The 16,251-nt window shown below is 44.8% G+C and overlaps 1 protein-coding gene across 1 annotated transcript; it reads left to right on the forward strand.

The window, feature by feature from the left end:
- The first annotated feature begins 8,548 nt into the window (after positions 1 to 8,548).
- Positions 8,549 to 11,364, forward strand: LOC139408916 (uncharacterized). The gene is made up of 3 exons (XM_071153373.1): positions 8,549 to 8,704; positions 9,307 to 10,316; positions 10,452 to 11,364. The coding sequence occupies exons 2-3, from the start codon at positions 9,392 to 9,394 to the stop codon at positions 10,628 to 10,630; spliced, it is 1,104 nt and encodes a 367-aa protein (XP_071009474.1). The 5' UTR covers positions 8,549 to 8,704; positions 9,307 to 9,391; the 3' UTR covers positions 10,631 to 11,364.
- The last annotated feature ends 4,887 nt before the right edge of the window (positions 11,365 to 16,251 follow it).

The following is a 16,251-nucleotide window of genomic DNA, read 5'->3' on the forward strand; positions in this document are numbered from 1 at the left end:
ATCCAGGGAGCGATGCTAGGCAGACACGAGCAGGAAGTGTCTGCTGCTCGACATGCCGTTGAGACCCTGGCCACCCAAGTCTCCAACCTCACAGAACAGGTTCACCATCTCCGCCTCGATCCACCGGCCACTTCCAGGGCTTTCGAATCTCCGGAGCCCAGAATCAATAACCCGCCGTGTTACTCTGGGGAGCCCACTGAATGCCGCTCGTTCCTCACCCAGTGTGATATTGTGTTTTCTCTCCAGCCCAACACTTACTCCAGGAGCACTGCTCGTGTCGCCTACGTCATATCTCTCCTTATTGGACGGGCTCGTGAGTGGGGCACGGCAATCTGGGAGGCAAGGGCTGAGTGTACTAACCAGTATCAGGACTTTAAGGAGGAGATGATACGGGTTTTTGATCGATCTGTTTTTGGGGAGGAGGCTTCCAGGGCCCTGTCTTCCCTATGTCAAGGCAATCGATCCATAACAGACTACTCTATTGAGTTTCGCACTCTTGCTGTCTCCAGTGGCTGGAACGAGCCGGCCTTGCTCGCTCGTCTTCTGGAGGGTCTCCGCGCAGAGGTAAAGGATGAGATTCTCTCCCGGGAGGTTCCTTCCAGCGTGGATTCCTTGATTGAACTCGCTATTCGCATTGAGCGACGGGTTGATCTTCGTCACCGAGCTCGTGGAAAGGAGCTCGCGCTCTCCGTCGCCCCCCTCTCCGCATCACTACCATCTTCCTCTGCCGGCTCGGGTGCTGAGCCCATGCAGCTGGGAGGTATCCGCATCTCGACTAAGGAGAGGGAACGGAGAATCACCAACCGCCTCTGTCTCTATTGCGGTTCCGCTGGTCATTTTGTCACTTCATGTCCAGTAAAAGGCCAGAGCTCGTCAGTAAGCGGAGGGCTACTGGTGAGCGCTACTACTCCTGTCTCTCCTTCAAGATCCTGCACTACCTTGTCGGTCCATCTACGCTGGACCGGTTCGTCAGCTTCCTGCAGTGCCTTAATAGACTCTGGGGCGGAGGGCTGTTTTATGGACGAGACCTGGGCTCGGGAACATGACATTCCTCTCAGACAGTTAAAGGAGCCCACGGCCTTGTTCGCCCTGGATGGTAGTCCTCTCCCCAGGATTCAGCGTGAGACGCTACCTTTAACCCTCACTGTTTCTGGTAATCATAGTGAAACCATTTCTTTTTTAATTTTTCGTTCACCTTTTACACCTGTTGTTTTGGGCCATCCCTGGCTAGTTTGTCATAATCCTTCCATTAATTGGTCTAGTAATTCTATCCTCTCCTGGAACGTCTCTTGTCATGTGAAATGTTTAATGTCTGCTATCCCTCCTGTTTCCTCTGTCTCTTCTTCACAGGAGGAGCCTGGTGATTTGACAGGGGTGCCGGAGGAATATCACGATCTGCGCACGGTGTTCAGTCGGTCCAGGGCCACCTCTCTTCCTCCACACCGGTCGTATGATTGTAGTATTGATCTCCTTCCGGGAACCACCCCCCCCCCGGGGTAGACTATACTCTCTGTCGGCTCCCGAACGTAAGGCTCTCGAAGATTATTTGTCTGTAGCTCTTGACGCCGGTACCATAGTCCCCTCCTCCTCTCCCGCCGGAGCGGGGTTTTTTTTTGTCAAGAAGAAGGACGGGTCTCTGCGCCCCTGCATAGATTATCGAGGGCTGAATGACATAACAGTGAAGAATCGTTATCCGCTTCCTCTTATGTCTTCAGCCTTCGAGATCCTGCAGGGAGCCAGGTTTTTCACTAAGTTGGACCTTCGTAACGCTTACCATCTCGTGCGCATCAGGGAGGGGGACGAGTGGAAAACGGCGTTTAACACTCCGTTAGGGCACTTTGAATACCGGGTTCTTCCTTTCGGCCTCGCTAACGCTCCAGCTGTCTTTCAGGCATTAGTCAATGATGTCCTGAGAGACATGCTGAACATCTTTGTTTTCGTTTACCTTGACGATATCCTGATTTTTTTCACCGTCACTCCAGATTCATGTTCAGCACGTTCGACGTGTCCTCCAGCGCCTTTTAGAGAATTGTCTTTTTGTGAAGGCTGAGAAGTGCACTTTTCATGCCTCCTCCGTCACATTTCTCGGTTCTGTTATTTCCGCTGAAGGCATTAAGATGGATCCCGCTAAGGTCCAAGCTGTCATTGATTGGCCCGTCCCTAAGTCACGCGTCGAGCTGCAGCGCTTTCTCGGCTTCGCGAACTTCTATCGTCGTTTCATCCGTAATTTCGGTCAGGTGGCAGCTCCTCTCACAGCCCTTACTTCTGTCAAGACGTGCTTTAAGTGGTCCGTTTCCGCCCAGGGAGCTTTTGATCTCCTCAAGAATCGTTTTACATCCGCTCCTATCCTTGTTACACCTGACGTCTCTAGACAGTTCGTTGTCGAGGTTGACGCGTCAGAGGTGGGCGTGGGAGCCATCCTTTCTCAGCGCTCCCTCTCTGACGACAAGGTCCACCCATGCGCGTATTTTTCTCATCGCCTGTCGCCGTCGGAACGTAACTATGATGTGGGTAACCGCGAACTGCTCGCCATCCGGTTAGCCCTAGGCGAATGGCGACAGTGGTTGGAGGGGGCGACCGTTCCTTTTGTCGTTTGGACTGACCATAGGAACCTTGAGTACATCCGTTCTGCCAAACGACTTAATGCGCGTCAGGCGCGTTGGGCGCTGTTTTTCGCTCGTTTCGAGTTCGTGATTTCTTATCGTCCGGGCTCTAAGAACACCAAGCCTGATGCTTTGTCTCGTCTCTTCAGTTCTTCAGTAGCCTCCACTGACCCCGAGGGGATTCTCCCTGAGGGGCGTGTTGTCGGGTTGACTGTCTGGGGAATTGAGAGGCAGGTAAAACAAGCGCTCACTCACACTCCGTCGCCGCGCGCTTGTCCTAGGAACCTTCTTTTCGTTCCCGTTCCTACTCGTCTGGCCGTTCTTCAGTGGGCTCACTCTGCCAAGTTAGCCGGCCACCCTGGCGTTCGGGGTACGCTTGCTTCCATTCGCCAGCGTTTTTGGTGGCCCACCCGGGAGCATGACACGCGTCGTTTCGTGGCTGCTTGTTCGGTCTGCGCGCAGACTAAGTCCGGTAACTCGCCTCCTGCCGGCCGTCTCAGGCCGCTTCCTATTCCCTCTCGACCGTGGTCTCACATCGCCTTAGATTTTGTCACCGGACTGCCTTCGTCAGCGGGGAAGACTGTTATTCTTACGGTTGTCGATAGGTTCTCTAAGGCGGCTCATTTCATTCCCCTTGCTAAGCTTCCTTCTGCTAAAGAGACGGCACAAATCATCATCGAGAATGTTTTCAGAATTCATGGCCTTCCGTCAGACGTCGTTTCGGACAGAGGTCCGCAATTCACGTCTCAATTTTGGAGGGAGTTTTGCCGTTTGATTGGGGCTTCCGTCAGTCTCTCTTCCGGCTTTCACCCCCAGTCTAACGGTCAAGCAGAACGGGCCAATCAGACTATTGGTCGCATCTTACGCAGTCTTTCTTTTCGTAACCCTGCGTCTTGGTCAGAACAGCTCCCCTGGGCAGAATACGCCCACAACTCGCTTCCTTCGTCTGCGACCGGGCTATCTCCTTTTCAGAGTAGCCTCGGGTACCAGCCTCCGCTGTTCTCATCTCAGTTCGCCGAGTCCAGCGTCCCCTCCGCTCAGGCTTTTGTCCAACGTTGCGAGCGCACCTGGAAGAGGGTCAGGTCTGCACTTTGCCGTTATAGGACGCAGACTGTGAGGGCTGCTAATAAGCGTAGAACTAAGAGTCCTAGATATTGTCGCGGTCAGAGAGTTTGGCTCTCCACTCAGAACCTTCCCCTTAAGACGGCTTCTCGCAAGTTGACCCCGCGGTTCATTGGTCCGTTCCGTATTTCTCGGGTCATTAATCCTGTCGCAGTTCGACTTCTTCTTCCGCGATACCTTCGTCGCGTCCACCCGGTCTTCCATGTCTCCTGCATCAAGCCCGTCCTTCGCGCCCCCGCTCGTCTTCCCCCCCCCCCATCCTTGTCGAGGGCGCACCCATCTACAGGGTCCGTAGAATTTTGGACATGCGTCCTCGGGGCCGTGGTCACCAGTACCTCGTAGATTGGGAGGGGTACGGTCCTGAGGAGAGGAGTTGGGTTCCCTCTCGGGACGTGCTGGACCGTGCGCTGATCGAGGATTTCCTCCGTTGCCGCCAGGTTTCCTCCTCGAGTGCGCCAGGAGGCGCTCGGTGAGTGGGGGGGTACTGTCATGTACTGTCATGTTGTGTCTTGTCTCTGTCCTTTCCCTTCACCCTGTCTCCCTCTGCTGGTCGTTGTTAGGTTACCTTTTCTCCCCCGCTTTCCCCCAGCTGTTCCTTGTCTCCTCTGACTACCCATTCACCCCGTTTCCCACCTGTTCCCTTTTTCCCTCTGATTAGGTCCCTATATCTCTCTCTGTTTCTGTTCCTGTCCTTGTCGGATTCTTGTTTGTTGTGTTTCATGCCTGAGCCAGACTATCGTCATGTTTGCTGTAACCTTGTCCTGTCCTGTCGGAATCTGCCGGTCTATCTGAGCCTACCACAGTTAGGTTATTAAAGAAGCTCTGTTTAAGTTAGTTCGCTTTTGGGTCCTCATTCACTCACCGTAACAATCCCATCTGGTTTGCACTTAAATAAAGGTTAAATAATAATAAAAAAATGTAACTAGGCAAGTCAGTTAAGAACATTCTTATTTACAGTGACGGTTTGGTTTGGGATGAGTTGGACCGCAGAGTGAAGGAAAAGCAGCCAACGAGTGCTCAGTATATGTGGGAACTTCTTCAAGACTGTTGGAAAAGCATTCCAGGTGAAGCTGGTTGAGAGAATTCCAAGAGTGTGCAAATATGTCATCAAGGCAAAGTGTGACTACTTTGAAGAATCTAAAATATATTTAGATTTGTTTAACACTTTTTTGGTTACTACATGATTCCATGTGTTATTTCATAGTTTTGATGTCTTCACTATTATTCTACAATGTAGAAAATAGTCAAAATAAAGAAAAACCATTGAATGAGTAAGTGTGTCCAAACTTTGACTGTAGTTTTTTCTTCATTTTCTTCAGTTTAGTCACGTGATTTCTCAGTTTGCCGTACATTTGCCAATCAGTTGTGCAGCCAGACTTATTTGCCATTCCTTTTGCCTCATCCCCCTCAACCATACAATGTTTCAATTCCTCATCAATCCACAGGTATTTAAAAGTTTTTATAGTCATTTTCTTAATAGGTGCAAGCTTATTGGTAATTGGGATAAGCAATTTCATAAATGTGTGCAACGTCTGTTTTTTCCTCGTTACATACCACAGACCAACAAATTATTCTTTACATCAACAACTTAGGAATCACTACAAAAAGTATTGTATGACACTATATTAGGCCCAGCTTTTGGTACTTTGGTTTTCCTAGATATGGCTACTATATTGTGATCACTACATCCAATGGATCTGGATACAGCTTTCAAGCAGTTTTCTACAGTATTAGTAAAGATGTGATCAATACATGTTGATTTCACTCCTGTGCTGTCTGTGACTACACTGGTAGGTTGTCTGATAACCTGAACCAGGTTGCAGGCACTAGCTACAGTTTGAAGCTTTTTCTTGAGTGGGCAGCCTGATGAAAGCCAGTCAAATATTTAAATTACCCAGAAAATATAACTATGTTGACTGTAAGCATTTGGTGGTCTATAGCAGCTTCCCACGAGAATGAGCTTTAGGTGAGGCAGATGAACCTGTAGCCATGTTACTTCAACAGTATTTTAGAAGAAAAAGAAACGCCCACCTATTAAGGTGCTGGCTAGCGGAGTAGAAAACTTTAAAATAAAAGAGCCGCACACTCTAGGAGCTCAGATGCAAAAATGTAATTACCAACGTTCCGACAGCCAAGCTATCTTCATCATGGTATAATCACAAACACTGCGGGATGACTCGTTTATATAGTGTCAAAAGACACAGGTGTCTGTAATCATAGCCAAGAGTGGCCTAACATCATTGGTTAATAATCAAATATTAAAATGTCATACAAAGAACAGCATACAAACAACAAATGGATAGCATACGATCATAGATTAATTTGACTACACAAGCTTACAAACAATTACAATGGCAAAGTCACAATGATCACAAGAGTGGCTTCAGATCAAAGTCTACGTTCAGAGTCTGATGAAGACAGCTTGGCTGTCGAAACGTTGGTAATTACATTTTTGCATCTGAGCTCCTAGAGTGTGCGGCTCTCTTTTATTTTCAAGACTTCAGCAGTATTTAACATGAGATCCTCTCTAATCTTTACAGGAATGTGGTGCTGAATATAAACAGCAATACATCCACCACTGGCATCTGTCTTTTATCAAATCAAATTTTATTGGTCACATACACATGGTAAGCAGGTGTTATTGCAAGTGTAGCGAAATGCTTGCGCTTCTATTTCCGACAGTGCAGCAATATATAACAAGTAATCTAACAATGTGATAATGTGCGTCTAGGTGGTAGGTGTAGGAGTCAGGCGCAGGAGAGCAGGGATGTCTGCAGTACAACTACCTAATACACACAAATCTAAGTAAAGGGATGGAATAATAATATATACATATAAATATATGGATGAGTAATGACCATGCGGCATAGGCAAGATGGAATAAAATACAGTATTTACAGTTGAAGTCGGAAGTTTACATACACCTTAGTCAAATACATTTAAACTCAGTTTTTCACAATTTCTGACATTAATCCTAGTAAAAAATCTCTGTTTTAGGTCAGTTAGGATCACCACTTTATTTTAAGAATGTGAAATGTCAGAATAATAGTAGAGAGAATTATTAATTTCAGCTGTTATTTCTTTCATCACATTCCCAGTGGGTCAGAAGTTTACATACACTCAATTAGTAATTGGTAGCATTGCCTTTAAATTGTTTAACTTGGGTCAAATTTGATGCTGCCAGCCCTGTGCTTCACGGTTGGGATGGTGTACTTCGGCTTGCAAGCATACCCCTTTTTCCTCCAAACATGACGATGGTCATTATATTTTGGTTTCATCTGACCATATGACATTCTCAGAATCTTCTTCTGGATCATCCAAATGCTCTCTAGTAAACTTCAGACGGGCCTGGACATGTACTGGCTTAAGCAGGGGGACACGTCTGGCACTGCAGGAGTTGAGTCCCTAGCGGCGTAGTGTGTTACTGATGGTAGGCTTTGTTACTTTGGTCTCAGCTCTCTGCAGGTCATTCACTAGGTCACCCCGTGTGGTTCTGGGATTTTTGCTCACCGTTCTTGTGATCATTTTGACCCCACTGGGTGAGATCTTGCGTGGAGCCCCAGATCGAGGGAGATTATCAGTGGTCTTGTATGTCTTACATTTCCTAATAATTTCTCCCACAGTTGATTTCTTCAAACCAAGCTGCTTACCTATTGCAGATTCAGTCTTCCCAGCCTGGTGCAGGTCTACAATTTTGTTTCTGGTGTCCTTTGACAGCTCTTTGGTCTTGGCCATAGTGGAGTTTGGAGTGTGACTGTTTGAGGTTGTAGACAGGTGTGTCTACAGGGCTCCACGCAAGATCTCACCCCGTGGGGTCAAAATGATCATGTCATGGAACACGCTCTTCCCTGCAGGATACAGTGTAACTAGCTAGCTACTGTAGCCATGTCGAATCATCCGGTGGACGGAGAAAAAGTAGCTAGCTATGTTTCTTCTATAATCTAGCAATAACATTTGTAACGATAATGTATGAGTTAGTAGCCAACGAACTTTAGCTAATATGTTTTCTCTATAGTTACAAATTAGACAACCCAGAACATACATGTTAGTTACTGTACTCTATAGCTAGCTAGCTTGATTGTTTGATATACGGTTCTTCCACATACCTCTTTTGGACAGCTTTTCCCAGTTTTTTCTTGACCCTTACGATTTGTATAGGGTTTTCCCGCATCCCGTAAGATCTTCCTTTGCCTGTCTTTCCATTCTTTTAGTTTTGTTTTACGTTTCTTTCCCACATTTCTGCGATTTTCATCAGCAACAGAAAGGTTGTGCGCTTGTCCGTCCATTCTGAATGGTGCACATAAACGGTTATTCCACGAGAGCCTATCTTTAAATTTAAAATTATTGTTAATTAGCGCATGGAAAGCTTGTGAAACCGGTTCACTATAGAAAAATGGTGTCCAATAATGATTTTTCATGTATATCTCTTTTTTTTTTTAAATGTCACATATATGGTTCTTCGTCTGTAGGAGTGTGGAAAGTTGACTGATGAACGCAAGCTGCATCTGTTCAACAGTTTCTACACTGTCCCATACGAGAAACAACAAGCGTTGATTCTCTCCGGCTTAGAACCGGTTAGAAATAAGACAAAACGCCTATTATTATAATAGCTATATTGAACACTTGCATAGTTTAACTTTGACAGTAATGATACGTACATTAACGTTAACTCTAAAAGTGCTGTGTTACACAATGGTGCAATACAAACTCATTCTGTGTATAGATTGGGAGTGTGTGAAAGATGGAGGTCCTGATCAAGCAATATCCTGAATGTGCTACAGTATATTAAATTCTGAATTCATCATTGTCAATTTTTATTGCAGCATGAGGTGAAACGGAGACGTAAACCTGAGGATACAAAGGAGAACAATCGACGGAAACAAACCTTCAAATACCATGTACAGCAAGCAGGCCAGAGATTGAATGTGTGCAAGGTTACTTTCATGTCTGTGTTCCAGCTAACCAACAGCCGTCTTCAGGCAAGTGAAAATATGAATTAATGTCTATATGAATATCAATTACAAACATATTGTATTCTCTGTACTAGTTTTTAATAACCTGCTAATTGAAATGTAAGTGTTTTGGTCAGGTTATTCAGGAAAAGTTAGCTGAGGCAGGTGAGGTTGCAGGGTCTCCAGATCAGGCTACTGAGGCTAGGTCTCCTTTAGAAGATGGAAGAGGGAAGCATAGCAATAGGTAATGCGCTATGGATTCCAGCCTGGATTATTTCACTATAGCAGTGCTCTAAACAATCTTCTAAACATTAACATAGAGTATCGAATGGATGAATAGCGAATTCTGAAACAAAAATATAAAAATGTTTATTACTTTTAAACAAAATGATGGTAACTAAGCTGTCCAACTACCACCTGAGCATTGAGGACTGAGTGCCGATTACCTTCCCCCTCCCACCGGACAGCACTGGCCTAATTCTCGCCGCCCTACAGGACCCCCGGCCACAAACGGTAATGGCGTGACCGGGATTTGTACCCCGGTTATAGCGACACAGTTGCACTCTAAGGCAGGTCCCTAGACCATTGAGAGAATACAAGTTTAACAACACCTTGTTGTCTCCTTACAGGCCACATCGGATACATGCTACAGTGAAAGAGGGCATCAAGGAGCACATTCTATCTTTCCCAAGAACCCAGAACCACTACTCACGGATGAAGGGGGATGTACACAGAGAATACCTCAGCCCTGATCTGAATTTGTTGCGAATGTACCGACTCTACAAAGAGAATAATACCACATCATCTGCAAAATTCTGGGTTTATAGGGACATTTTCAAACAGCAGAGTCTCAATTTCGGCCAACCCAGGAGTGACACCTGTGGCAAATGTGACGCATTCTTCACTAAGATGTCAGCAGCAACATCTGAAGAGGAGAAGAGGAAGATTGCAGTTGAAAGTGAGTTACACCATCGAAAAGCCGAAAAGGCCTACACACAGCTTCAAAGTGACACTGAGTGGGCTAAAGCCAATGCTGACTGCCATGTCATTTATGTGGATCTACAGGGGGTGATGTACACCCCTAATCTGACCCACTCCAATGTCTACTACCAGCGGCAGCTGTCAAATTTTAACTTTTGCATCCAGGTACTTGGAAAAGAAGATCCTGCATACATGTGTGTTTGGCATGAGGGGATTGCACACCGAGGGTCCATTGAGGTGGCAAGCTGCATAATGAAGTGGGTGAAGACAAAATTCACGCCACTCACCAAACCAGAGGTGCGCAAGTTGATCATATTCAGTGACAGATGCTGTGGGCAGAATAACAACTGGCGGATGCTCAATCTGATGTCGATGCTCGTCTCTATGGGTTACTTTACCCAAGTTGAGCAGAAGTTCATGGTCTCTGGTCATTCTTTTCTTCCTTGTGATCGATCTTTTGCCACCATCGAGAAGAGGCGCAAGGTGTCAGTCCTTCATACACCTGATGATGTTTCAAAGATTATACTTGAAGCACAACCAGCAAAACCATTCAAGGTGATGAGGATGCAATGTGAAGACTTCAGGCATCTCCCAGATTCTGTCCTCAAGCGACCAGCTGGACTACAGATCACCTCAGTGAGGTGGTTAAAAGTCACAGGTATTGCACAGAGAATAGTTTACTAACATCCCATCAACATGCAACATGTTGTTCTAACAATAAAATATCCTAATGCTTGACTGTGAAAGTCGTTATTGATGTCAGGAACTTAAAATGTTTCTGTTCTAATTTCAGTTGAGGATCCTTGGAATCTGTACGCCAAACAGAGCCACAGTCTATTTGAGGGATGGAAGTCGTGGCTGATCTCCAAACCAAAACAAGGAGCTACACCTCAACTTCCCTATTTTGCAAGCCACTACCCTAGAGCATATGAGAGTCCTCTGCCCATCAAAAAAACAAGTACCAAGATCTGATGACCATGCTCAACTACTTGCCAGCTGCTGCACGCTCTTTTTATGAATCACTGCAGAGTGAATAATTTGTTGTTAAACCAAGCTACATAATTAAACGTTTTTTCTGTGAGTTTATGATCCCCTGAACCTGTATACTGTAGTATGTTGAATCTGTATACATTTCAGAAGACATGTCACCCCTATTGTAGGAAATTAAATGTATCGTAGGTGTTTTCTATGTGAATCAATTTGTGTATGATTTGAACCAGCACAATATATTGAATTAATTTAATTTTAAGATGTTGTTCCTAGTGTAGAAAATGTTATGTACAATGTGTTCTGTGTATAATTATTTTGTGTGATCATTTGAACCTTTTTTAATCTGAATGAATGAAAAACAAATAAGTCATCACATACAGTATGTGAGTATTCATTTGATCTTGATTCCCTTTTTTTATTCATTACAATATACACTGTCTCTCTGTCACCACATTTAGCATTAACTCTAAGCAGTTAATACTTATTTACTGCTGTCACCTCAGTACAGAAGGACATTTCTTGCCTTTAGCATGGGTTTAACGCAATTCACAACTTAATTGCTGATCATAGTGTTAAACACAAAGAGAATGGTTTTCTGAACGTTTTGTAATATTGACCTTCGGGACCTGCATAATGGACATGCATATTGTCACATCACATTTATCCCTATTTGATATTTACATGTTGTGCTTGTTTTGATTGAATTCATTTCATTGTATTCTATTTGTGTAGTTATTCTATGGTATGTTCACATTGAGGGCTTCGTTTTAAATGAAACTAAGATTTCATGACTCAACTTTTAAGAAAAGTCATCATTGCTAAAGTTGATAGACCACCTTTAAATGAACCTCCATACAAATGAATGAACTGCATATTGCATTTAAGTTATTTACATGAGGGGCATCTGTACTTGAAAGTACTTAAAACATCATATCAGGTGTTAAAAAAGGACATCTTACAAGAGTCATGCAAAATGTCACATATACTGTTCTTCCACAAACTGAAATCATCACTGGAGATATACTGTTCTTCCACATTCTAAAAATTAAAACGGCAATAAAAAAAGTATTATTTGAAATAACAAAAAAATATAAATTGTTGTTGGAAGATATGGGTATGGTGAATTATTTCTCAACCATAAAACACCTAATGTGGTACACACAATTAATAATATAAAAATAACTGATTATCTTAAAATGGAAACATTTTCACATATATGGTTCTTCGTCTGTAGGGTATTGGTGGCTGACTAAATACATTTTTGCCCCACTGTAGGACTCGTTTTACTGTCGATATAGATACTTTTGTACCCGCTTCCTCCAGCATCTTCACAAGGTCCTTTGCTGTTTTTCTGGGATTGATTTGCACTTTTCGCACCAAAGGACGTTCATCTCTAGGAGACAGAACGCGTCTCCTTCCTGAGCGGTATGACGGCTGCGTGGTCCCATGATGTTTATACTTGCGTACTATTGTTTGTACAGATGAATGTGGTAACTTCAGGCATTTGGAAATTTCTCCCAAGAATGAACCAGACTTGTGGAGGTCTACAATTTTCTTTCTGAGGTCTTGGCTGACTTCTTTTGATTTTCCCATGATATCAAGCAAAGAGGCACTGAGTTTGAAGGTAGGCCTTGAAATACATCCACAGGTACACCTCCAATTGACTCAAATTATTATTCAGAAGATTCTAAAGCCATGACACAATTTTCTGGAATTTTCCAAGCTGTTAAAGGCACAGTCAACTTAGTGTATGTAAACTTCTGACCCACTGGAATTGTGGGTCAGAATACAGTGAAATAATTTGCCTCTAAACAATTGTTGGAAAAAATACTTGTCATGCACAAAGTAGATGTCCTAACCGACTTGGCAAAACTATAGTTTGTTAACAAGAAATGTGTGGAGTTAAACTAGTTTTAATGACTCCAACCTAAGTGTATGTGAACTTCCAACTTCAACTGTACATATGAGATGAGTAATGCAAGATATGTAAACATTATTAAAGTGACTCATGATCCATTTATTAAAGTAGTTGGTAGTCAAGCCTACTACTGTTGTGTCATCTGCAAACTTGATGATTGAGTTGGAGGCGTGCATGTTCACGCAGCCATGGGTGAACAGGGAGTACAGGAGGGGGCTGAGTATGCACCCTTGTGGGGCCTGAGTGTTTACGATCAGCGACGTGGAGATGTTGTTTCCTACCACCACCACCTGGGGGGCGGCCCGTCAGGAAGTCCAGGACCCAATTGCACAGGGTAGGGTTGAGACCAAGGGCCTCAAGCTTAATGATGAGCTTGGAGGGTACTATGGTGTTGAATGCTGAGCTGTAGTCAATGAACTGCATTCTTACATAGGTATTCCTCTTGTCCAGATGAGATAGGGCAGTGTGATGGCGATTGCATCGTCTGTGAACCTATTGGGGCAGAGTGCAATTTGAAGTGGGTCTAGGGTGACAGGTAAGGTGGAGGTGATATGATCCTTGACTCGTCTCTCAAAGCACTTCATGATGACAGAAGTGAGTGCTACTGGGCGATTAGTCATTTAGTTCAGTTACCTTTGCCTTCTTGGGTACAAGAACAATGGTGGCCATCTTGAAGCATGAAGCAGACTTGAAGCAGACTGGGATAGGGAGAGATTGAATATGTCCGTAAACACACCAGCCAGCTGGTCTGTGTATGCTCTGAGGACACAGCTAGGGATGCCGGCAGCCCTGCGAGGGTTAACACATTTAAATGTCTTACTCACAACGGCTACAGAGAAGGAGAGCCTACAGCGGCCGCATTGGTAGTGGGCCGCATCGGTGGCACTGTATTATCCTCAAAGCGAGGTTTTTAGTTTGTCTGGAAGCAAGACGTCGGTGTCCGTGACGTGGCTGGTTTTCTTTTTGTAGTCCGTGATTGTCTGTAGACCTTACCACATACGTCTCGTGTCTGAGCGGTTGAATTGTGACTCCACTTTGTCTCTGTACTGACATCTTGCTTGTTTGTTTGCCTTGCGGAGGGAATATCTACACTATTTGTATTTGGCCATATTCCCAGTCACCTTTCTATGGTTAAATGCAGTGGTTCGCGCTTTCAGTTTTGCGTGAATGCCGCCACCTATCCACGGTTTCTGGTTAGGCTAGATTTTAATAGTCACAGTGGGTACGACGTCTCCTATGCACTTCCTTATAAACTCAGTCACCGAATCAGCGTATATATCGATATTATTCTCTGAGGCTACCCGGAACATGTCCCCGTCTGCGTGGATTCTGAATGGTCAGACCAGCATTGAATAGTCTTTATCACGGGTACATCCTGTTTGAGTTTCTGCCTATTGGAAGGGAGGAGCAAAAGTGGACAGCGAACCCAGACGGGAGCTGCGGCAGAACGAAAAGAAGAGGAGGGAGGGGCTCCTCAGATCAGCAGAGAAGTTGTCTCAGCTCCAGAAAGGCACACGCCACAGAGAGAGAGTGGAGTGAGTATGTCCAGTTATAAAGACTTTAAAATCCATGGACAGATCAATCATAATCAGAAAGATAAGCTCAGCTTCAGCAGCCTAGAACATCAGATTGAAAATGGAATGGAGAAAAGGTTACTGCGGCACAGATTCAGGACAGATCCCCACCGGAGCCTGGCCCTGACAACGGTCACATAGAGTGGTGGGACCCACCTGTAGAGGTTCAGCACTTGAGCCAAGAACAACAAGAATTAGTCAAACAGATGCTCAGAGAGGAATCAGCTGTTTTTGCCAAAGATGACATGGACATAGGGTGTATTGAAAATCTCAGAATGGAGATAACATTGACTGATAACATACCAGTGGCAAAGAGATACAACGGTGTGCCACGCCCCTTGTATGCTGAGGTGAAAAGCCACCTTCAGGGGCTCCTGAACAAAAACTTCATCAGAAAGTCAACGTCATCATACGCATCACCTCTGGTCTGTGTACGGAAAAAAAGATGGGTGTTTAAGACTTTGTGTTGATTACAGGGGATTGAACAAGAAGGCATCCCATACCCCGTATACAGGAAATACTTGATGGTTTGGGAGGAAACTCATGGTTTACAGTTTTAGATCAAGGAAAGGCCTACCACCAAGGCTTTGTGGGAGAGGTGTCCAGAAAACACACTGCCTTCAGCACCCCTTGGGCCTTATAGGAATGGAATAGAATTCCATTTGGCTTATCAAACAGTTCCTCTGCCTTCCAATGAAGCATGGAGGAAAGTTTAGAGGGTATAAGAGGTAGAATCTGTATACCATATTTGGATGATGTTCTTATTTTTAGTCAATCATTTGAACAACATGTGGAAGATGTCTGTCAGGTACTCAGGCAGCAAAATAAATGGGGTATTAAACTCGGGGCTGATAAGTGTGACCTATTCAAGAATGAGGTCCGTTATTTAGGAAAAATAATGTCTGCTGAGGGTTACAGAATGTATGTTAAAGAAATTATAGCAGTGCAAGAACAGGTAAACAGGCCACCAACAAATGTGAGAGAGCTGAGGAAACTACTGGGGTTTCTAGGGTACTATAGGGGTTATGTACAGAACTTTTCACAACATGCAAAATGTCTCTATGACTTACTAGCAGTGAAGTCGGAGACCCCAGCATCCGGGAAACGAAGGACCAAGATAGCTATGCAGTCGGGACAGGCTCTGCTCCACCAGAAAGCTATATGGGAGGATGCTCACCAAAGAGCATTAGAACACTTGGTGAGTGTGTTGACTAATCCACCTGTGCTTGCTTACCCAGATTTCAAGGACCCTTTTATCCTGCATGTTGATGCCTCCGAAGAGGGATTGGGGGGTATGTTATACCAACGACAAAGTGGGGTCATTGGATACGGCTCCCTCACCCTGACACAAGCAGAGAGAAACTATGACCGTCACTCAGGGAAACTGGAATTATTGGCCCTCAAACTGGCAGTGACTGAGCGGTGTCGAGTGCCTATTTTATGCTCCCTCTGTGACAGTGTACAGTGATAATAAACCCTTGACAAATGTACTAACTACGGCAAGGCTGAATTGCAACCGGCCATCGCTGGGTGGCGGAGCTGTCTGACTTTAATCTCACACTGAAGTATCGTCCTGGAAAGGTAAACACTGACGCAGACTTTGTGTCACGCTCTCCTTTGCATGCTGAACATTACGTGGAAGAATGCACAGAGAAACACTCACCTGAGATGGTAAAAGCAACCCTCAATAATGTTCAGACTCAACAGAATGACTGTGTAACGTGAATATCCACGGTCACACCAAGGCCATCAGTGCAAGATGAGCTGTCATGGTGGGGGGGCACAGTTACAGACCGACTGACTGTAACAGCAAAAAGGACACAAGTTGTGGTTCTAAGTCAGTATAGAACACTGATTTACAAGTACTTACACACTGAAATGGCCCATATAGGAACATAAAGAGTGTTGAGCATGAGACCGCTTTAATTGGCCGCGCATGCAACATGACATTGGACATTATCACTAAAGTGTGTATGTGTATCAAACAAAAGAAACCCAGTGTGATAACTAGGGCCCCAATGCAACATGTATGAGCTACAGCTCCTTTCCAGATGATTTCAATTGACTATGTGCATTTGGAGAAGAGCAGAGGGGCTACGAGGACATTTGAG

The sequence above is a fragment of the Oncorhynchus clarkii genome, chromosome 5 (assembly GCF_045791955.1).
Source record: "Oncorhynchus clarkii lewisi isolate Uvic-CL-2024 chromosome 5, UVic_Ocla_1.0, whole genome shotgun sequence".
Taxonomy (NCBI): domain Eukaryota; kingdom Metazoa; phylum Chordata; class Actinopteri; order Salmoniformes; family Salmonidae; genus Oncorhynchus; species Oncorhynchus clarkii.